The 21835-nt window shown below is 55.0% G+C and overlaps 4 protein-coding genes and 1 long non-coding RNA gene across 6 annotated transcripts; all 5 read left to right on the top strand.

Moving 5' to 3' along the window:
• Positions 1-172: 172 nt before the first annotated feature.
• On the top strand, positions 173-1589 carry LOC121107337 (rho GTPase-activating protein 33-like; the record flags this gene model as incomplete). The annotated part of the gene is made up of 3 exons (XM_040650963.1): positions 173-495; positions 955-1087; positions 1530-1589. Coding segments are annotated over 3 exons (516 nt in total), but the record flags the coding sequence as incomplete, so codon positions are not given.
• Positions 1590-1616: 27 nt separating this feature from the next.
• Positions 1617-5215, top strand: LOC107052443 (rho GTPase-activating protein 32-like). Its single transcript, XM_040650950.1, has 5 exons — positions 1617-2078; positions 2345-2490; positions 2990-3191; positions 3991-4136; positions 4705-5215. Exons 1-5 carry the CDS (start codon positions 2032-2034, stop codon positions 5184-5186), a joined length of 1023 nt encoding a protein of 340 aa, XP_040506884.1. The 5' UTR covers positions 1617-2031; the 3' UTR covers positions 5187-5215.
• Positions 5216-6978: 1763 nt separating this feature from the next.
• LOC121107342 lies at positions 6979-10094 on the top strand. 2 transcript variants are annotated; one of them, XR_005841295.1, is made up of 3 exons: positions 6979-7153; positions 7444-7590; positions 9831-10094. It is a non-coding gene; the product is annotated as an uncharacterized LOC121107342 (long non-coding RNA). The 2 variants fall into 2 exon arrangements; XR_005841293.1 differs by lacking the exon at positions 6979-7153 and adding an exon at positions 7160-7355.
• A 5980-nt stretch (positions 10095-16074) lies between these two features.
• Positions 16075-17492, top strand: LOC112531912 (rho GTPase-activating protein 33-like; the record flags this gene model as incomplete). The annotated part of the gene is made up of 3 exons (XM_025148225.2): positions 16075-16397; positions 16858-16990; positions 17433-17492. Coding segments are annotated over 3 exons (516 nt in total), but the record flags the coding sequence as incomplete, so codon positions are not given.
• Positions 17493-17514: 22 nt separating this feature from the next.
• LOC112530739 (rho GTPase-activating protein 32-like) lies at positions 17515-20900 on the top strand. The gene is made up of 5 exons (XM_040650956.1): positions 17515-17981; positions 18248-18393; positions 18893-19094; positions 19685-19821; positions 20390-20900. Exons 1-5 carry the CDS (start codon positions 17935-17937, stop codon positions 20869-20871), a joined length of 1014 nt encoding a protein of 337 aa, XP_040506890.1. The 5' UTR covers positions 17515-17934; the 3' UTR covers positions 20872-20900.
• The last annotated feature ends 935 nt before the right edge of the window (positions 20901-21835 follow it).

The raw sequence follows: 21835 nt of genomic DNA, 5'->3' as shown, positions 1-21835 counted from the left end.
AAGCCAATGCCACGCTGGCCTGAAAACAAAGGCAGCCTTTTGGCCCAAGAGAGTGTACCGCGTCAGTTTCCTAGCTCTTCTGGACATGAGGTTTCACGCCTCCATTGCGGTGGGAGCTGTGACGGGACTTGCAGTGTCTCTGGCTTCCCCAGAATTACTTTCTGCAGGCTGATTGGCAGGTCCTGGCATTTCTGGAAAGCCAAGAGCACGTCTGTGTCCAGTTTCCTCCCCGGCTCCTGCCTGTCAGAGACGTCTGTGCCGGCTTTCTTTCTCCTCTAAGGAGGAGGCATGCAGTAGCGCGGCTGGGCTTAGTGGATGGGACGTGACAGGAGCAGCGGCTGAAGCAGGACTTGAATCAGGAGCTCAGCTAACCGCTGGCACTTGTTCCGTAGTCCCCCAGGTCCTGCAGAGCTGCGCTGAGTTCATTGAGCAGCACGGCGTGGTGCAGGGGATCTACCGCCTGTCCGGCGTGGCGTCCAAGATCCAGAAGCTACGGTAAGAGTGCTGCGACTGACACAGCTGTCAGTAGGGGCACGTGCCATGCTGCGGGCGTTCCGAGGCCTGCGCTGTGGGGCAGCTGTGTGCAGGCAGCGTGCGCTCAGCAGTGGTGCGCCAGGCTTGTGTCTGTTTGATAGGAACACGGGGCGTTGAGTAGACTTGCTGGGGCAGGAAGTTCTCCTTCAGTCCTTGAGAGCATTGGAAGGCTGTGGGGGACTGCGGCGTCAGCTCTCATTCCCGTTTCCTCTTGTTGGCAGAGCCCTTTGGAGCAGCCCGCACTCCTTCTTGCTGCTCTGGGCTCCTGGCATGTGATTGTGGAGTAGGCAGCCAGTTGTCAGAGCGTTTCTTTTCTCCTGTGAATCAGGAGCCCCTTCCTTTTCTCGACTGTATCGTGTATTGCTTTGGACTTGTCTTCCTCTTTCTCAAAGCCCAGTGTTTTTGTGTCCTTCTCTCCAGCCACGAATTTGAGTCTGAGCAGATTCCGGAGCTAAGCGTCCGTGACGTTCACAGCGTGAGCTCCCTGTGCAAGATGTACTTCAGGGAGCTCCCGACCCCTCTGCTGACCGAGCAGCTGTATGGCAAGTTCTCGGTAAGCACAAGGCAATGGCTTTCATGTCCCTCTTCCCTGGGCCTCTTGGCATGGCCTGTCACATACACACACGCCTGCGCACCTCGTGGTCTTTTTTTCTGATTTTCTGTTAGCTCCATGAGGTAGACTCGCATGTCTTTGCCACATCCTGAGCATACTGATGCCACTTTTGATGCTCCCAGGAGATGGTCATTTCCATATTCACAATGCTTGCGAGGAGCTGAGGTGCACAATCCGTCAGGCTGTAAAGCAGCCCAGTGCTTGGACTGCTTGGCCTCGATGGCACCAGCTGCGTGCCGCTGTGTTCCCCGGATTTTCTGCCTGTTGGAAGGCATAAAATCCGCCTCAGTGCTGAGCAACAGCGTTCTGTCTTCATAGTTGCCGAGCCTGTGGCAGGTATCTCTACTGATGTGTGTCTAAATCCCTCTCTGCTTTCTTCCAGGATGCTGTTTGTGCCGCTACAGATGAGGAGCGGTTGCTCAGAATGCAGGAGGTCATCCAGCAGCTGCCCGCGCCTCACTACAGGTCAGAAAACTGCTGCCCTGAGTGTGGTGAGCTCAGCCCTGCTGCATTTCAGAGGGCGATGATGCGATGGCAGGCTTTGTCTCACGCTCGCAACATGATGCCTGTGTGTGTTGAAGTGGTTGCTGGCTCCGTGGGGTTGATGGATTGGGTCAGTTCATTGGCACGGGGGCACGGCTGGTGCAGCTGATGGCTGCGTCTGTGCTGTGCTGGGGCTTGGTGCTGCAGCGTGGCACCTGGGAAAGCTTGATCTACTTCCTATTCCGTAGCAAGAGCAAGAACTGGCGTGTCTTGAGGTTTGTTTTGTGAATTGCAGCACAGCGTGCTCACTGGTGCTGAAGGTTTGCCTCTTGCTTTCCAGGACACTGGAGTACCTGGTGAGGCACTTGGCTTGTCTCGCTGGGAGCTGCTCTGCCACAAAGATGCCCGCTAAGAACTTAGCGATTGTGTGGGCTCCCAACCTCTTCAGGTAAACTTCTTTTTCCGTTTCAGCACAAGGCTTAGATCTGTTCTCCCCACGGGCACACTTTCTAGAGGAGGACAATTTCTGCTCTCTTGTTTTTGTCAAATGGGGCTGGTGTGTCCTTGATCATGCAGGAGAATTTCTTCAGTGGCATCACTGATTGCCCACTGCGGAAGTCTCCAGAACCCAATTGGACAGCTTGTGGCTGGCAAAATCCAGACGTGGGGAAATGATCTGGGATCCATGACTTCTCCAATCTGCCTTTTCTGCAGATCCCAGCAGAACGAGTCTGCCTGCGCCAGCGGAAGAGCTGCCTGCATGGAACTGCAGAGGCAGTCAGATGTGGTGGAGTACATCATCAGCCACACAGACGTCCTCTTCTGCTCCACATCCACATCAGGCATCGGAGATGGAGCAGGTGAGCATCTTCCTGCATGAGCTTTGACTTGATCAGACACCTTGATCAAATGCAGGCCTTCTCCAAGATGGCTGAAATACGCTTTTACTATCGAGGGGCCAGCAGGCTTGTGGCCGTAGATTAGAATATGGCACCCTGTGGCTGGATGCTGAGAGTGTCCAAGCCCAAACTTGAGAAGGAGAAAACCGTGCCTGTCACGATGATGTTTTGCATGCAGGTGAAGCTTGATGAAAGCGTGGCAGCAAAGCTTTCTGAGTTCCCTGCCCCCCTCTTCTCGGGTTTTTGTTTGCCTGTTTCGCTACAGTGAGCTGCTGTGAATGATGACTGTGTTCTTTGCCATAAACATTCCTCTGACCACACGGTTCTTTGGACCTCCTCTTCTTCCAGTGGCTCGGATAAGCAAGGCTGAGAAGCGGGCAGCACCTCCCCCAGAAGTGTGGTGGCTGTGCTGCTGCTTTCTGATCCTCCCTCTTAGCTGTGGTCTTCCCTTCCCTTGCAGGGCACAGTTCTCCATCAGGGCCCAAGTCTGTGCGGGTGTCTTCTCCTGCCACCATGCTGCTCAGCGTGGAGGAGGCACAGGCACAGAGGCGAGGCCACAGCAGCCCTCCCGCACTGACACGCAGCACAAACATCGAAGTGGAAGAAGGCCCCGCAGCTGCAGGGGGCAAATTCCACACAGTCATCGCCTTTCCGTCTGAAAGGTAAAGAGGACTTTCTTTTCCAGCACCTTCCTATCAGGCGTGGTTGGGTGGGCTTTTGTGGGCTTTTCTCCACTACTGCTAGTGCACAAACTTGCAGAAGCTACGTGACGTTAATGGTGCGTGTGGTGTTGTACTCCGTCTCCGCTCCCTTTGGACTCTGAGATTCAACTAACGCACAGTTGCCTGACGGGCTCAGTGTAGCCACCAAAGGGGGCCATTCCTTCCTCGCTGAGCAGGCAGTCACAAGTTGGATCAAGGCACACGGACCTCTATCCTGGCCTGTGCTGGCTGTACCTGGAAACGTTGGGGTTTTCCAGCTTTTCGGGCCGCGTGCCTGAAACCAATTCCAGTTCTCCTCTAAGCAGAGCTGTTGGTCAGACTTGCTGGCACTAGAGACTAAACATGGCAGTGAGGTGAGGCCGATGAGCGGTTAATGCCAGAGTCAGAGATGCTTCTGAATTCCCTCCATGGCTGCACGGTTCCTCAGAAAGCAGTTACGCCTGCCAGCTCAATCAAAGCCATCCCTTCGATGCTGTCCTGGACAGCTGTGCAGCCTCTGCTCGCATGCTCTGCATCCGGGTTGACATGGCTGAGGGGAATGTAGCCAGCAAGACTCCAGGGCTGAGCTCTAGGAATGGAACCGTCCTCAACTGTGTGAATCAGAGCGAGCTTCTAAGTTGTGTTTCAGCAGGAACCAGGCAGTGCTAGGAACAAGCAAGTGTTGGCAAGAGCTCAGGGCAGCTCTTCCCTCACCCTGCACCATGCACGACTCACACCGCTCACTCTTTTCTCCCTCCAGACCAAGTCCACCCAGCAGGGTGAAGGAATCCCCAGCATGCAGTTGGTGTTCCTGCTTCAGGCCAAGAAAGCCATCCTCTGTGGCTAAACGCCAACTGCAGTGCGATGCCAGGGAGCCCTCAGAAACAGAGGTGGTGGTCCTGGCAGGTAAGGGTGCACATCCAGCTGTCAAAACACTGCTTGTCAGCGCCATCGAATTCATGCTTGCAGTGGGCTTGTTCCTCCTCCTAGCGTTCAAGCCCGTGCCTACCATCTTCGGTTCAGCCCTGTCTTTCTTTCCCAAATGAGTCTCTGGTGAAGTCATGATCTGGACCTGCCGGAGCACACCCCTCTCGTGCCTTTCCCCGAGTAGTTTTGGAAAGAGACAGGAGATGGGCACCACTGCAGTATGTCTCAGAATGATTCCTTCTGTCACTTAGGATGGAAGGAAGAGTACCTTTGTGGCTCCGTGTTGCCTCTGTATCAGCAGGCACACGTTTAAACTGTGTAACACTGCAACAGGGTGAAGGCTTTCTGCGAGGGCTTTGGAGTCCAAACAAAAGAGAAAGACAAACAACAAAAGCGCAACAGTTCCTTTCGAGACAGTGCTCCTACTGTTGCTATTGTCCTATTGGCTTTGTCCTGCTGCCACTACATAAGCAAATCTCAAGAACCACTCTCATCATTCAGCTTGTGCAAGTTTGCCACTAACGCCTGTGTATCTACTCCTTCCTAGGTGAATCGAGCCCTCGTCCACGCAGAAGAGCCAGAGCATATAGCGATGGTTCACTGTGTGCTTCCATCAGTGCAGAGCTGCTAGGAAGCACGAATCGCTGCAGCTCGGATGATAGCCTTCCATACAACACCAGTGATGGAATGAAGGTGCTCATCCAAGTGGAAGCCCTCATCTCTCCCAGCTGTGCTGAAGACGCTGACCTGAGCCTGCCAGAAACAACGGTCACCGAGCTGGACTGTGACGGGGCGCCATTGCAGTGCAGCCCAGCCCAAGCACAGCCCGAGTGCCCCGACAGCAGCAGCTCCACGCAGGATCAGGTCAGCGTCAGCGAGGAGGAGCCGAGCCTTGTGGAGGGGGACTTAGAATCGGAGCTCCAGTCCCAGGCACCGGGCAGCAGCACGAGCTCTGAGCTCCTGCCTCCTTCACAAGAGAGGATGAATGCCATGTGTCCACCGGACCTCTCACGCCCTCCTGGCTTTTAATGAATAAATGCACGCTGGTGCTGGATCAACGCCTTGACTGCCTTCTGAGTCTTCATTCACAGGGATTGGGATGGATGCAAGCAACAGCAAGGCAGCTCATCTTGCAAGGCTATGGCTGTGGGCTGTGCGTGCAGCAGAGCTGCGGCTTTGTTCCCATTTTGTCTGGCTGTGGGATGCCTGCAACGAGAGCTCTGCTCCCATTGTGTATGGTAGCAAATCATCTCGAGCTTCCTGGCTGCTGCTCATGGTTATGCCAAGCTTCCTGGCTGTGGCTGTGTGATGCTTTTGAGTGAGGGCTTTTGGATGCTCTCGGATGCCTCGGCTGCTCCCGCCAGCTGTCTCCTCCCTCCGTGTCCATTGGTGGCTGCCAGCTACGAGCCGGTCCTGCAGAGCATCTCCAGCCCTGCTGTCAGCATCACCACCCAGCTGGGGCAGGAGGAGCTCCCCGTGAGCAGCATCTGCCCCTCCCCCGGGCTCTCATTGGTCAGCGGCAGTTCTGTCCCTCCCCCGTCGTCTCATTGGTCAGCGGCAGTCCTGTCCTTCCCCCGACGTCTCATTGGTCAGCGGCAGCATCTGTCCCTCCCCCGGCCTCTCATTGGTCAGCGGCAGCTCCGCCGGCTCCCATTGGCTGAGCCGCCGTGCGCGGGAGCGGCCGTTGGGAGCCGGCAGTTGCAGGCACGGCTCTCCTTAGCGAAGCGCCGCGCCGACAGCCCGGGCCGCCCCGCAGGAAAGCGCGGCGTCAGCCGGAGCTGTCCGGGCAGCACCGAGCCGGAAGCCGCGGCAGAACGGGAGCGAGTGCCGAGGACAGCTCCGCCGGAGGTGTGCGGGAGAACGGGAGCGAGGGAGCGAGAGAGCGAGAGGGGCCCTGCGCGGTCCCCCCAAGGACACTGCCCTCCCCTCCCCCGTGGAACCCCCGTGGGGTGGGGCTGTGGGATTGGGATTGGGATGAGGGATGTGGGATGGGCCGTGGGTTTGGGACAGGCTTGGGTCCCCCAGCGCCACAGCGCTGCTGCCAGCATCTGAACCGTGCCCCCCCCCCCACCAACCCTTCCAGCGCTGCTCCCGGTGCCCCCAGACCCATTGCAGCCCCCCAGAACCGAAGCGAAGGTGGGCCTGTGGCTACTGGGAGGTGCGGGGAGGCTACAGGGGGATATAGGGCTGCTGTAGGGGGCTGTGCAGGGACTGTTAAGGCGTATGGGTCTATAAGGAGCTGAGGGGTACTCTAGGGGGGATCTGGGGCTGTGGTGAGCCATCGGAGGATTTGGGGCTATAGGTGGCTGTGGGGAGGTTATGGGCGGGGGGGTATATAGTCAGGCTGCCCAGGGAGGCTGTGGATTGTCCTTCTCTGGAGATCCTCCAAACCCAGCTGGATGCCTACAGTACAGCCTGCTGTATGGAGCCTGTTTTGCAGAGGGGGGAGGGGTTGGACTCAATGATCTCTAGATGTCCCTTCCAGCCCCTACAGTTCTGTGTTTCTGTGATTGTAATCGTTGCTTCTTGCAGCAGTAGAGTGTTTCAGAAGAGAGAAAAAGATGGTGGCAATGAACTGGCTTTCTGTGGCTGGTAAAGCTGTGCTGAGAACTGGGCTGACTATTGCAACTGAAAATGCGTGCCAAGTCTGCAGACGCAGAGGAATAACTATTCCGTGTTGGTTGAGCTTGTCTAAGGTAGGTGTCCTTGCTAGGTGAGCTTCTGCTTGAAAGCATCAAGTTGTAATTCTAAAAGCAAGGTTGCCAGTTCTTTTTTTACCCAAGTGATTTTTTAGCCGGGAGAGATTGGAGTTGCTGTTTGGTAATGGAAGATGAAGGGAGGAAAAGCAAGTAAAAGACATGCTATGCATAGCCACCACATGCCATGGGCACCGTTGTCCCCCTGCACAAAGGAGGAGCATCTCAGCAAGCTTGGCCTGGGCCGTGGAAGGGATCATACAAACATCTGGACCAACGCGACAGGAGTTAGTTCTGCAGGTTGGTTGTTTTCTGCTGTTTGTCCCATGTCCTGTTGCTCAGTGGTAGATTTGTTGGTGTTCGGTGCTAGCAGGAATGTCCCAGAGCATTTTGGTTTCAGCTGTCACAATGCTTTGATCCCCTGCTGCTGGGCTGGGGCGTTTGAGGAATGATGCGTGTGCTGATGTCCATCCAGGCTTTGGGGATGAGTCTGCGTAGCAGGGTATGTGTGGGAGGACTGAGGCTTGGGGAGCAGGCCAGGTGGAATCCAGTGTGCTTTGCTGTCGTTCTCAGTGGTTGTTTTTGCTCAGGAGGGCAGGTGGTGAAGCTCATGAAGCAATGCCTGCAGATGGGGTTTGCAGAGCAAGAGGTCCGTCCTGCAGGCCTTGTGTGACACGCATGGAGCTGTAGCGAGGCTGCATCAGTGTAAAACAGCAGAAATGCACGGAGGTGTGAAGGTGAGCGGTGGGCTCCAGTAGTGCAGGAGGGGATGTGCGTGCTCAGGGTTTGGCTGCTTCTGTGTGTGTGTTTTATGTGAGTGTGATGCCACTGCTTGGTCTGTTTGAGAGCTGGATCCAGCCGGAGCTGGGAAGTGATCATCCCCCTCCCTGTACTCAGCACTGGTGAGTCCTCACCTTGAGTACTGTATTCAGTTCTGGGCCCCTCACTACAAGGGGGCCCCTGAAAGCCTGAAGTGTGTCCAGAGAAGAGCATTGAAGCTGTGAGGAGTCTAGAGCTCAAGTCTGGTGGGGAGCGGCTGAGGGAAGTAGGATTCGTTAGTGTGGAGAAGTGGAGGCTGAGGGAAGACCACCTCACTCTGTCCAATTATGTGACGAGGGGTTATGTGGAGGTGGGGATGGTCCTCTTCTCCCACGGAACTAGTGCTAGGACTAGAGGGAATGGCCTCAAGTTACATGAGGGGAGATTGAGGTTGGGTGTGAAGAAAAGCTTCTCCCAGTGAGTGGTCAGATGCTGGAAGGGGCTGCCCAGGGAGGTGATAGAGTTACTGTCCCTGTGGGTGTTCAAGAGACATTAGATGTTGTACTGAGGGACGTGGCTTAGTGGGAAGGAAATATTGGTGGTAGGTTGGACTGGATGGTTTCGGAGGTCTTTTCCTACCTTGCTGATGCTGTGACTGCAGACAGCCAGATCCACGGGGACTGGAAGCTTTTGAACCTGAACCTTGTCTTTCCCGTCTCATGCCCAACAACTCATGTTGTTTGAAAGCAGCACCTTAGAGGCAACCTTGATTTCTCCAGCCTTCTCCGAGCTTTCCTAGAATCCTAGAATCGCTAAGGTTGGAAGAGACCCACAGGATCATCCAGTCCAACCGTTCGCCCTTCACCAATGGTTCCCGCTAAACCATGTCCCTCAACACAACATCCAAACGCTCGTTGAACACCACCAGGGTCGATGACTCCACCACCTCCCTGGGCAGCCCATTCCAGTGCCGGACCACCCTTTCAGAGAAGTAGTATTTCCTAGCGTCCAGCCTGAATCTTCCCTGGCGCAGCTTGAAGCCATTCCCTCTAGTCCTATCACTAGTCACCTGAGAGAAGAGGCTGCCCCCCCAGCTCACTGCAACCTCCCTTCAGGTAGTTATAGAGAGCAATAAGGTCTCCCCTGAGCCTCCTCTTCTCCAGACTGAACAATCCCAGCTCCTTCAGCCACTCCTCATCAGGCCTGTGCTCCAGAGCCCTCACCAGCTTTGTTGCCCTCCTCTGGACACGCTCCAGGGCCTCGATGTCTTTCTTACAGTGAGGGGCCCAAAACTGGGCACAGTACTCGAGGTGGGGCCTCACCAGTGCTGAGTACAGGGGGACAATCGCGTCCCTATTCCTGCTGGCCACACTAGTTCTGATACAAGCCTGGATGCCGTTGGCCTTCTTGGCCGCCTGGGCACACTGCTGGCAGTGTTCAGTCTAGCGTCAATCAACGCCCCCAGGTCCATTTCCTCTACACAGTCTTTCAGGCACTCTGCCCCAAGCCTGTAGCGTTGCCTGGGGTTATTGCGGCCAAAGTGCACTCTGTGCCACGAGAGCTCTCCCGCTTCTACCTGCGATGTGAGACCGTATGGAAAGCCCTGCAGATGCCTGGGTAGGTGATGTCCGTTGCTCTTCCTTTCCCCACCAGTGCTGGACATAGTGGGGAACGGGACTGGGGGACATCCCAGCAGCGGGTTCCTACCTCAGCCAAACTGAAGGGCTGTTCTGATCCGTGTATTTGAACTGGAGTGAATCTGATGCCAATTAGAGAAATGAGGGCCTGTGGAAAAAAAGGAGTGTGCTGCATTTTGTGGTGCAAGATGTTCTGGGCACTGCTGCTAACAATGCCCGGAGGCTTCCTTTTTGATGGGGAGAGGCTTAGCAAGGACTTCTTCCATGAAAGGGGTTCATCATCTATTTCCTTGTCATTGACCTTTCCTACTACTGCTTGAGAAATTAATGTTTCTTGCTGTAGGGAATACACATGCACCCTGCACTTGTATCTGCACAAAGAATCTTCTAAGCATCTCTGTACGTGTTTCTTTTTGGCACTGGGATGGAGCTGTGTGGAAGACAGACTTGGATGAAACTTCAGTCAGGTGCAGGGATGCGTAATGCTCATCTAAGATGTCACGCTGACAGCAGCAGTAGAGAGGCAAATTTCATAGCTTTTTTTTTTTTCATGCTTTTTTTTTTTTCTTCTTTTGTTTCAGTGATAACCATGGAAGCATGGAAGCATGGAAGCGTTACCCAGACAGACTGAGCATTTGTCACCTGGGCATTCTACAGATGACATAGGTAGTGGAAGTCAGCATTGGAAGCATGCGTGAGACCCCTGCAAAAGAATGATGAGAGTTACCCTGGCGGCCTCCTTTGGCAATCTCAGGTCTCTGTAAGCTCTTAAGCTGTGTCGTAAGTCCTCCCATGGTGCTGACTCAGCTCTCCCTGTCTTTGGTGTAGGAGAGCTGGTCTTCAGCTCCTTCCTGTTTCCTGCCTATCTGCTCCCTGCTTTGCCCATGGACCAGTGAGCCTTTTATTCTTCACCCCCGGACTTGCACGTGTGGATAACAGCATCTGCTTATGTACGCTTCTTTTCTGCTTGTGGTGTCAGGCTGAGCGACGGCTCCCAGCCGAGCTTGTGCTTAGCGAGACACGGAGTAGCTGGAGATGGAGTTCTCTGTGTCACTAAAGCGTGAGCTTGATGGCTGCCGTGAGCCAAAGCGAGAGAGTTTGTGTGTTTGATTTCTGTGTTGGGCTGAGCGGGTAGAGCAGGGCAAGGGGGCTGATTTGGACATGCTGCTTTCCAAATATGGTGCTGTTTGTGTGGCAGTGCTTCCGGCGTTCCAAATTGTGTCAGATGTCACTGAATTCCTTGGAATCTGCTGAGTTGACTTGTGCAGGTTTCATTCTGGAGCTGAACCCTTCCTGGCCGCTTCTGTGCATAGCCATGGCTGTTGCTTCTTTCTTGCCTCCTTTCTTTGTTGTGTTTGGCACTGTGCAAGCCGTGAATTGCCAGGGAGCAGCTGAAAGTGCTCTGGAGTTGTGGGGGGCAAACTGCCAAGAAACAAGGTGCAGCTTCAAAGCCCCGAAGTTTAGAGAGAAGAGAGATGCACAGCGCTCTGCCTGGTGCAGGACATGATGTGCTCTGCAAGGCGCTTTCCACAAAGCCCTCACGTCCTTTCTCAAACTGCATCCAAAGCAACCCAGTGCCCTGTGCTTGTTGTACCCGGAGGTATCGGTGCCAGGAGTTGTTGCTGTGTTTGCAATGCCATTGTGTCGGCAGGGTGACGTTAATGGGGTGCAATGCCCTCAGTCATTCAAAGCATCCTTGCAGATGTTCCTAGTGAGGGGCATGTTTCATTGACACCATAGGTTGTTTTCTGGAAAATGAAAGAGTGGGCTTGCGTACCTCCAGATGGTTTTCATTTCCTGCTGAGCCCAGTGCACTTCACGTCTGCTGGCATTGCCCCACGGCCCTGTTGTGGTTTAAGCCGGTGGGTGGCTCAGCACCACACAGTCCTTTGCTTACTGCCCCCTTCCCAGTGGGATGGGGGAGAGAATTATGGGGGGAAAAAAAAAGAAGGTGGAACTAATGCGTTGAGAGAAATTTCTTTCCAAAGGTAGAGAAAAGGAAGGACCGAAGTAATATATATGTCTATTTACGAATGTATGTAACAAGTGATGTAGAAGCGGTGGCTCAGCACCTCCCAACCAATGGCCAAGCAGAGGAAGAGAGTGAGATGAACTCCCAGGCCCTTCAAAGCCCCTTCCACTTGATGTCATATGGTATGGAATATCCCTTTGGCTCGTTGACGGCAGCTGTCCTAATTTGGTTTCCTCCCAGCTCCTTCTTGAGAGCTTTGCTGAGAACGGCCTTGGCTCTGTACAAGGCTGCTTATCAGAAACTCTAAACGTCAGAGTGTTATCACAGTTGTAGCATCATAGCAGACATTGAAGAAAAATCGATCCCACCTGAGACTAAGACAGCCCCCCAGTGTCTGTGCAGCGAGCCATGTGGGGCTGCAGGTCGTGCATTTCCCTGGCAGCATTGGCCAGGGGTGCTGGGGAGGTTTGTGTGCTCAGCCTGGGCATGGCGCTGCTGTGCCTGTCGACACAGCATGCTCCGTGCTCTTCAAGCAGCAGAAGAGCGTTTCATGAACAACGGGCCATAATATTTACTGGAACCAGATGCATTTGTGTCTCTGAGGCTGGGTTTACCCAACAGGCTCTTCTCGAAGGAGCCGTTCTGATTTCCTTTGTACGTGTGTGAGCAGAAGTGCTTTTCCCCCTTGTGTTCTGTCCCACTGTCTGTTGGTTTCCTGTGTGCTGCTTCATCCCTGGAGCTCGCTGCTGCACAGAAGAGTACAGGCGTGTTTATCGCCTGTAGGGGAAAAGGGGAGCCTGGTTGGCGTAGCAGTGAGCAGCAGCTAACGGGCTGTGCAGAGGAGGGCTTTGCAGAAGGAGCAGGAGTGCCTGCGTCCATGTGTATCCTGGGATACGTTCTGGCAGTGAGGCAGCAGCTGTGGCCACAGGGACTGAATGCAGACTTGGCTTGGGGCTGCCATGTGGCGCTTCCTACCCCTACCGTCCTGTATATGCCTGGCAAAACACAGCCACCCTGCACCCACGGCAAGCGTTTGTCTTAGTGTCATGTTTCATGCTGTCTTGCGAAGCTCAGGCACTGGGGGCAGCTTCCCCCCAAGAAAGGGAGGAGAAAATGAGGTCGTCATGGAAGCCAAAAGGCAAAAATGCACTCGGGAAAGAAACTGGCCAAGCAGTCTGGTAGCTGTGCTGTGTTTCTCTTCCTTTATTTCCATGCAGGTGAAAGAGATGGCTGCTCTAAGCCGCCCTTGAAGGGCGCAAAGAAGGACCCTAGTGTGGATTTGCCATAGGCCCAGCAAGAGGCTCAAGAGGACCAAGCGCCGTGTCGTGCACTTTGGTCATGCCAACCCCATGCCAGCTTCTCCAGGATTTGGCTGAGATAGAATTCCAACCACCATCGGATTTCTCGAACGCTGGGGTGCCCTTTGGGAATCCTATGGTCTTGTGACGTGGTCTTGCCTCCCCACCTTGCCCATCCATGGTGGAGCAGCCGGGTGGCCCTTAGTGATGTCACAAGCGGCTAGAATGAGGGGAGGAGCAGCGCGTGCTGCTTCCCTTCATTGGAGCGCTTGAGCTCAGCGTGAGTACGTGGCTTGTTGCACTTGTGCATCGAGTGAGTCTGTTTGTCTTCAGCCCGTCTTGCGCAGTGTCTTGTAGGTAAGCTGAGCCGGTGCGGGATAGACGGGTGGGCTCAAAGGCTTGAGAAGTGCTGGCTGGCAGAGCTCCTAGGATCATATTGCTTAGTCTGGACCGTCAGACGCCATTTTCCCGCAGGCCATCCATCCATCAAGGTGGCATTTGTCCCACGGTTTTTCCCTCGCCTTCCTTGCTAAATTGTGCAGGCTCACTGACCTGCTCTTTCTCTGTCCCCTCCCCACCCTCCGCCTGCTCCCTTGGTGCAGCTTTTGCTCGCGGAAGATCAGAGCAAAGTGACAAGGACCGGCTGCGGGTTTGAGGATCTTCTTCTCCCTTGTTCTGATCTCTTGCCAGGTACGTGCCATGCTTTGTATTGCCACATGGTTCAGCAGCCCGTGTTTAGTCGCACCGTGTGTAGTAACACAGGCTCGTCCAGCTGGGATGCGGCACTGGTCACGCGTGGGTTTTTTCCACTTCCCCTCCAGCTCAGCCCTCGGCAGGATGCTGCCTGTAGTGCTGGGAGCAGCTAGTGTGAAGGAAAGCAATCCCTTAGGCAAAGAGCCCTAGGCGCAGTTTGTGCAGAGCTGCACAGCATGAGCCAGGGGCACAAGCGTGCATGCTTTGGCTGTGGGAGTGTGCCCGACAGCTGTAGGGAGCACAGCGGGCATGCAGGCAGAGGAAATGCGTGGGCAAGGCTGTCCCGTTTGAATAGACTGCACAGAGTGGTTGTTTGTAGAACACCTGCCTCCGCCAGTGGGCAACTGAGAGTAGTTCTGAAGAAGACTCTCAATCCAGTGCTGTGTGAACACAGCAAATGTGTTTCTTTTCTGTTGCAGCTTGTCGCGCCTGCTGTGATGGGCATTGCGAGCAGCGAGATCAGCTGTGGGCCTGACCTGGCATGGACGGAGGTACAGTGTGAAGCTGTGATTGGTCTTTGTTCCCTGACTTGAACCAGCAGTGTGAGCCACCGGTGTGCTCTCCTGCTTTTCAAGAGAGAGAGAGCATCCTTCCGGCTCTCTTGGTGTCACTGAAGAGCTGCCTTGAAAGCTTCATTTCCTTGCTAGTGGCATGTAGACGGCACCCTGCAATCCTCCTTGTTTGTCCTCAGCTCCTCACCGTGGCCTGTGCTCTCTGTTTCAGCCTGAGAACCAGGGGAAGCCCTTGCTGGTGCATGAGGAGCCATCTCTTAATATTCCGGCTATTGCTGCTGGCCATGTTATTAAGAGATACGTTGCCCAGGCAGCGGATGAGCTCTCCTTGGAGGTAAGCAGTTAAAGGCGTTCCTTGTTGTCACGGCCAGAAGAGTCTACCGTGTGAATGCATCAGGAATATTCTCCGACACCTTCAGAACGCCCTGTGAGGCGAAGCCCAGAAGATGCAGGTCCAGATAGGACTTGCACTGGGTTGGATGCAGGGAGGAGTTCAGCCATGTGTAAAGGACGGTTTGATTTGGCATGCTTGCACTGTATTCTGTCTGGTGTGCAAGGCAGTGACTCTTGTACGTGCCAGTTCAGCTTTCCGACGGGAAATGCCTGAAGAGCTGCCCCGGTGCAATTGCTCTCAAGCTGTGCGCTATTTGGCAGTGCAGAAGAAGGGCGTCATTTCAGCTGTGCTTTCCTCGCAGCTGTGCTGAAGCTGGGATTGATGTTGCAATGTCTTGCAGGTGGGAGACCTGGTGTGCATTATTGCTATGCCAGCAAAGGAGCTGAGCCCCTGGTGGAGAGGCAAGCGTGGCTTTCAGGTAGGCACAAGCTTCAGACTTGCGGGCGCAATGGCAGTCAAGTCAGGAAGGTCAGCTTCGAGCTGCTCGGCCTGCACAGGGTGGCTTCTGGACGTAAACAGTTTCCCTGTGTCGGTGTCAGCGGCCTTTCCCTTTGGCTCTGGGCTTGGGTAGGAAACCGTCTCCTCATGTGACTTAGAAGCAAGAGCCTCTCCTGCTCACTGCACAGTCAGGAGTTGACCATGTCTGTCCTTTGTACAAGCACGGAGGACAGAGCCATCTTCTGCGGAACCAAGTCTTGGTTTTGTAGGTCTTTTGGCTGCAAATGTGGAATGAGGGTTCCTTTTCTGCAGGCCATTCTTTCTTGGTTTAACGGCGGAGGCCTGAGAAGTGCTGCATTCAGTCTTCCATCTCTCTTCTTGTACTTGTTCCAGGTGGGATTTTTCCCTGGTGAGTGCGTGGAGCTCATCAACGGAAAAATTCCTGAGGCCCTCATCGATTCAGCACCAAAGCCAGGTACGGATGTTACATGTGATGGCGCGGGGAAGTCAAAGGGAGTCGTCTTCTGGGTGTGTTCCGTGTTGAATAGCTCCTTTATCCATCCCACGTTATCCTCTGTGTTGATGATCCTTCATGCATCCCACGGGGCATACGGCTGCTGTTTTGTAGGCAGTGAGAATGAGGGCTTGGGCAAATGATAGGATCCTCGTAGAATGGCTTGGGATGGAAGGGACCTCAAGGATCATCAAGCTCCAAGCCCCGTGCCTCAGGCTGGGCTGCCAACCTCCACTTTGAATGCCAGACTAGACCAGGCTGCCCAGGGCCCCATCCAACGTGGCCTTGGACTCCTCCAGGGACGGGGAAAATCCGCTGTTGTATGTACTTGTTGGCAATGTTCTTCCCGCTTTTACGTGCTCTGTAGAATGTGTGACGCTCAGCCTGGTCCCGCTGAGCCCAACGTGAAATGAACTGGTTTCTTCCTTGTGTTGCACAGTGCCAAAGAAGCGCGGCAAGCTCATCAGCTTCCTTCGTTCCTTGGTGAAGGCCCGCCCAAAGGAACCGAAGCAGCGGGAGATAAAGAAGGAAGGGGTGTTTGGCTGTGACCTGGGAGAGCATCTTCTCCACTCTGGCCGTGACGGTAAAGAACAGCCCGTTCCTGAGAGCTTCCTCTGTTGGGCATGTAAAGATGAAAGGGAGATCATCTCTGGCAAGGGGCAGGTTGATAGCGGTGGAGAAAGGTGAGGTGGGAGTTGATGGCTGAAAGGTAAGCTGAGGCTAATGCTCATAGGAGAGCAGCCCACTTGTATTTGCTTAAAGCAAAAGGTGTAAGCCAATGCCACGCTAGCCTGAAAACAAAGGCAGCCTTTTGGCCCAAGAGAGTGTACCGCGTCAGTTTCCTAGCTCTTCTGGACATGAGGTTTCACGCCTCCATTGCGGTGGGAGCTGTGACGGGACTTGCAGTGTCTCTGGCTTCCCCAGAATTACTTTCTGCAGGCTGATTGGCAGGTCCTGGCATTTCTGGAAAGCCAAGAGCACGTCTGTGTCCAGTTTCCTCCCCGGCTCCTGCCTGTCAGAGACGTCTGTGCCGGCTTTCTTTCTCCTCTAAGGAGGAGGCATGCAGTAGCGCGGCTGGGCTTAGTGGATGGGACGTGACAGGAGCAGCGGCTGAAGCAGGACTTGAATCAGGAGCTCAGCTAACCGCTGGCACTTGTTCCGTAGTCCCCCAGGTCCTGCAGAGCTGCGCTGAGTTCATTGAGCAGCACGGCGTGGTGCAGGGGATCTACCGCCTGTCCGGCGTGGCGTCCAAGATCCAGAAGCTACGGTAAGAGTGCTGCGACTGACACAGCTGTCAGTAGGGGCACGTGCCATGCTGCGGGCGTTCCGAGGCCTGCGCTGTGGGGCAGCTGTGTGCAGGCAGCGTGCGCTCAGCAGTGGTGCGCCAGGCTTGTGTCTGTTTGATAGGAACACGGGGCGTTGAGTAGACTTGCTGGGGCAGGAAGTTCTCCTTCAGTCCTTGAGAGCATTGGAAGGCTGTGGGGGACTGCGGCGTCAGCTCTCATTCCCGTTTCCTCTTGTTGGCAGAGCCCTTTGGAGCAGCCCGCACTCCTTCTTGCTGCTCTGGGCTCCTGGCATGTGACTTGTGGAGTAGGCAGCCAGTTGTCAGAGCGTTTCTTTTCTCCTGTGAATCAGGAGCCCCTTCCTTTTCTCGACTGTATCGTGTATTGCTTTGGACTTGTCTTCCTCTTTCTCAAAGCCCAGTGTTTTTGTGTCCTTCTCTCCAGCCACGAATTTGAGTCTGAGCAGATTCCGGAGCTAAGCGTCCGTGACGTTCACAGCGTGAGCTCCCTGTGCAAGATGTACTTCAGGGAGCTCCCGACCCCTCTGCTGACCGAGCAGCTGTATGGCAAGTTCTCGGTAAGCACAAGGCAATGGCTTTCATGTCCCTCTTCCCTGGGCCTCTTGGCATGGCCTGTCACATACACACACGCCTGCGCACCTCGTGGTCTTTTTTTCTGATTTTCTGTTAGCTCCATGAGGTAGACTCGCATGTCTTTGCCACATCCTGAGCATACTGATGCCACTTTTGATGCTCCCAGGAGATGGTCATTTCCATATTCACAATGCTTGCGAGGAGCTGAGGTGCACAATCCGTCAGGCTGTAAAGCAGCCCAGTGCTTGGACTGCTTGGCCTCGATGGCACCAGCTGCGTGCCGCTGTGTTCCCCGGATTTTCTGCCTGTTGGAAGGCATAAAATCCGCCTCAGTGCTGAGCAACAGCGTTCTGTCTTCATAGTTGCCGAGCCTGTGGCAGGTATCTCTACTGATGTGTGTCTAAATCCCTCTCTGCTTTCTTCCAGGATGCTGTTTGTGCCGCTACAGATGAGGAGCGGTTGCTCAGAATGCAGGAGGTCATCCAGCAGCTGCCCGCGCCTCACTACAGGTCAGAAAACTGCTGCCCTGAGTGTGGTGAGCTCAGCCCTGCTGCATTTCAGAGGGCGATGATGCGATGGCAGGCTTTGTCTCACGCTCGCAACATGATGCCTGTGTGTGTTGAAGTGGTTGCTGGCTCCGTGGGGTTGATGGATTGGGTCAGTTCATTGGCACGGGGGCACGGCTGGTGCAGCTGATGGCTGCGTCTGTGCTGTGCTGGGGCTTGGTGCTGCAGCGTGGCACCTGGGAAAGCTTGATCTACTTCCTATTCCGTAGCAAGAGCAAGAACTGGCGTGTCTTGAGGTTTGTTTTGTGAATTGCAGCACAGCGTGCTCACTGGTGCTGAAGGTTTGCCTCTTGCTTTCCAGGACACTGGAGTACCTGGTGAGGCACTTGGCTTGTCTCGCTGGGAGCTGCTCTGCCACAAAGATGCCCGCTAAGAACTTAGCGATTGTGTGGGCTCCCAACCTCTTCAGGTAAACTTCTTTTTCCGTTTCAGCACAAGGCTTAGATCTGTTCTCCCCACGGGCACACTTTCTAGAGGAGGACAATTTCTGCTCTCTTGTTTTTGTCAAATGGGGCTGGTGTGTCCTTGATCATGCAGGAGAATTTCTTCAGTGGCATCACTGATTGCCCACTGCGGAAGTCTCCAGAACCCAATTGGACAGCTTGTGGCTGGCAAAATCCAGACGTGGGGAAATGATCTGGGATCCATGACTTCTCCAATCTGCCTTTTCTGCAGATCCCAGCAGAACGAGTCTGCCTGCGCCAGCGGAAGAGCTGCCTGCATGGAACTGCAGAGGCAGTCAGATGTGGTGGAGTACATCATCAGCCACACAGACGTCCTCTTCTGCTCCACATCCACATCAGGCATCGGAGATGGAGCAGGTGAGCGTCTTCCTGCATGAGCTTTGACTTGATCAGACACCTTGATCAAATGCAGGCCTTCTCCAAGATGGCTGAAATACGCTTTTACTATCGAGGGGCCAGCAGGCTTGTGGCCGTAGATTAGAATATGGCACCCTGTGGCTGGATGCTGAGAGTGCCCAAGCCCAAACGTGAGAAGGAGAAAACCGTCCCTGCCATGATGATGTTTTGCATGCGGGTGAAGCTTGATGAAAGCGTGGCAGCGAAGCTTTCTGAGTTCCCTGCCCCCCTCTTCTTGGGTTTTTGTTTGCTTGTTACAATATAGTGAGCTGCTCTGAACGATGACTGTGTCCTTTGCCATAAACATACCTCTAACCACACGGTTCTTTGGACCTCCTCTTCTTCCAGTGGCTCGGATAAGCAAGTCTGAGAAGCGGGCAGCACCTCCCCCAGATGTGTGATGGCTGTGCTGCTGCTTTCTGATCCTCCCTCTTAGCTGTGGTCTTCCCTTCCCTTGCAGGGCACAGTTCTCCATCAGGGCCCAAGTCTGTGCGGGTGTCTTCTCCCGCCACCAGGCTGCTCAGCGTGGAGGAGGCACAGGCACAGAGGCGAGGCCACAGCAGCTCTCCCGCTCTGACACACTGCAGGGACATCGAAGTGGAAGAAGGCCGCACAGGTGCAGCGGGTAAATTCCACACAGTCATCGACTTTCCGTCTGAAAGGTAAAGAGGACTTTCTTTCCCAGCACCTTCCTATCAGGCGTGGTTGGGTGGGCTTTTGTGGGCTTTTCTCCACTACTGCTAGTGCAAAAACTTGCAGAAGCTACGTGACGTTAATGGTGCGTGTGGTGTTGTACTCCGTCTCCGCTCCCTTTGGACTCTGACATTCAACTCACACACAGTTGCCCGACGGGCTCAGTTTAGCCACCAAAGGGGGCCTACTACTAATGTAAGTGACAGAGATGCTTTTGAACTTCCTCCATGGCTGCACGGTTCCTCAGAAAGCAGTTACGCCTGCCAGCTCAATCAAAGCCATCCCTTCGCTGCTGTCCTGGACAGCTGTGCAGCCTTGGCTCGCATGCTCTGCATCTTGCTTGACATGGCTGAGGGGGAATGTAGCCAGCAAGACTCCAGGGCTGAGCTCTAGGAATGGCACCATCCTCAGCTGTGTGAAACGGAGCGAATTTCTAAGCTGTGTTCAGCAGAAGCCAGGCAGTGCTAGGAACCAGCAAGTGTTGGCAAGAGCTCAGGGCAGCTCTTCCCTCACCCTGCACCATGCACGACTCACGCCAGTCGCTGTTTTCTCTCTCCAGACCAAGCAAGATGAAGGAACCAGCAGCTGGCAGTTGGTGTTCCTGCTTCAGGCCGGGAAAGCCATCCTCTGCGGCCAAATGCCAACTGCAGCGCGATGCCAGGGAGCCCTCGGAAACAGAGGTGGTGGTCCTGGCAGGTAAGGGTGCACATCCAGCTGTCAAAACACTGCTTGTCAGCGCCATCGAATTCATGCTTGCAGTGGGCTTGTTCCTCCTCCTAGCATTCAAGCCCGTGCCTAACATCTTCAGTTCAGCCCTGTCTTTCTTTCCCAAATGAGTCTCTGGTGAAGTCATGATCTGGACCTGCCGGAGCACACCCCTCTCGTGCCTTTCCCCGAGTAGTTTTGGAAAGAGACAGGAGATGGGCACCACTGCAGTATGTCTCAGAATGATTCCTTCTGTCACTTAGGATGGAAGGAAGAGTACCTTTGTGGCTCCGTGTTGCCTCTGTATCAGCAGGCACACGTTTAAACTGTGTAACACTGCAACAGGGTGAAGGCTTTCTGCGAGGGCTTTGGAGTCCAAACAAAAGAGAAAGACAAACAACAAAAGCGCAACAGTTCCTTTCGAGACAGTGCTCCTACTGTTGCTATTGTCCTATTGGCTTTGTCCTTCTGCCACTACATAAGCAAATCTCAAGAACCACTCTCATCATTCAGCTTGTGCAAGTTTGCCACTAACGCCTGTGTATCTACTCCTTCCTAGGTGAATCGAGCCCTCGTCCACGCAGAAGAGCCAGAGCGTATAGCGATGGTTCACTGTGTGCTTCCATCAGTGCAGAGCTGCTAGGAAGCACGAATCGCTGCAGCTCGGATGATAGCCTTCCATACAACACCAGTGATGGAATGAAGGTGCTCATCCAAGTGGAAGCCCTCATCTCTCCCAGCTGTGCTGAAGACGCTGACCTGAGCCTGCCAGAAACAACGGTCACCGAGCTGGACTGTGACGGGGCGCCATTGCAGTGCAGCCCAGCCCAAGCCCAGCCCGAGTGCCCCGACAGCAGCAGCTCCACGCAGGATCAGGTCAGCGTCAGCGAGGAGGAGCCGAGCCTTGTGGAGGGGGACTTAGAATCGGAGCTCCAGTCCCAGGCACCGGGCAGCAGCACGAGCTCTGAGCTCCTGCCTCCTTCACAAGAGAGGATGAATGCCATGTGTCCACCGGACCTCTCACGCCCTCCTGGCTTTTAATGAATAAATGCACGCTGGTGCTGGATCAACGCCTTGACTGCCTTCTGAGTCTTCATTCACAGGGATTGGGATGGATGCAAGCAACAGCAAGGCAGCTCATCTTGCAAGGCTATGGCTGTGGGCTGTGCGTGCAGCAGAGCTGCGGCTTTGTTCCCGTTTTGTCTGGCTGTGGGATGCCTGCAACGAGAGCTGTGCTCCCATTGTGTATGGTAGCAAATAATCTCGAGCGTCCTGGCTGCTGCTCATGATCGTGCGCAGCTTGCTGGCTGTGGCTTTGTGATGCTTTTGAGTGAGGGCTTTTGGATGCTCTTGGATGCCTCAGCTGCTCCCCGACAGCTCTCTCTCCTCTCTCCCGCCGTGTCCGTTGGTGGCTGCCAGCTACGAGCCGGTCCTGCAGAGCATCTCCAGCCCTGCTGTCAGCATCACCACCCAGCTGGGGCAGGAGGAGCTCCCCGTGAGCAGCATCTGCCCGTCCCCCGACGTGTCATTGGTCAGCGGCAGCTCTGTCCCTCCCCCGGGCTCTCATTGGTCAGCGGCAGTTCTGTCCCTCCCCCGTCGTCTCATTGGTCAGCGGCAACTGTGTCCCTCCCCCGACGTCTCATTGGTCAGCGGCAGCATCTGTCCCTCCCCCGGCCTCTCATTGGTCAGCGGCAGCTCCGCCGGCTCCCATTGGCTGAGCCGCCGTGCGCGGGAGCGGCCGTTGGGAGCCGGCAGTTGCAGGCACGGCTCTCCTTAGCGAAGCGCCGCGCCGACAGCCCGGGCCGCCCCGCAGGAAAGCGCGGCGTCAGCCGGAGCTGTCCGGGCAGCACCGAGCCGGAAGCCGCGGCAGAACGGGAGCGAGTGCCGAGGACAGCTCCGCCGGAGGTGTGCGGGAGAACGGGAGCGAGGGAGCGAGAGAGCGAGAGGGGCCCTGCGCGGTCCCCCCAAGGACACTGCCCTCCCCTCCCCCGTGGAACCCCCGTGG

The sequence above is a fragment of the Gallus gallus genome, chromosome 1, assembly GCF_016699485.2.
Source record: "Gallus gallus isolate bGalGal1 chromosome 1, bGalGal1.mat.broiler.GRCg7b, whole genome shotgun sequence".
Taxonomy (NCBI): Eukaryota; Metazoa; Chordata; class Aves; order Galliformes; family Phasianidae; genus Gallus; species Gallus gallus.
Note: the sequence above shows the minus strand (reverse complement) of the source record. Positions and strands in the feature narration are given on the sequence as shown.

Bases quoted from the DNA above. Each gene is read 5' to 3' on its own strand.
- LOC107052443 (XM_040650950.1), top strand. From the start codon at position 2,032: ATGCCCGCTAAGAACTTAGCGATTGTGTGGGCTCCCAACCTCTTCAG. The intron at 2,491-2,989 runs GTGAGCATCTTC...CTTCCCTTGCAG, and splicing joins AGGCATCGGAGATGGAGCAG to GGCACAGTTCTCCATCAGGG. The intron at 3,192-3,990 runs GTAAAGAGGACT...TTCTCCCTCCAG, and splicing joins ATCGCCTTTCCGTCTGAAAG to ACCAAGTCCACCCAGCAGGG.
- LOC112530739 (XM_040650956.1), top strand. From the start codon at position 17,935: ATGCCCGCTAAGAACTTAGCGATTGTGTGGGCTCCCAACCTCTTCAG. The intron at 17,982-18,247 runs GTAAACTTCTTT...CCTTTTCTGCAG, and splicing joins TGGGCTCCCAACCTCTTCAG to ATCCCAGCAGAACGAGTCTG. The intron at 19,095-19,684 runs GTAAAGAGGACT...TTCTCTCTCCAG, and splicing joins ATCGACTTTCCGTCTGAAAG to ACCAAGCAAGATGAAGGAAC.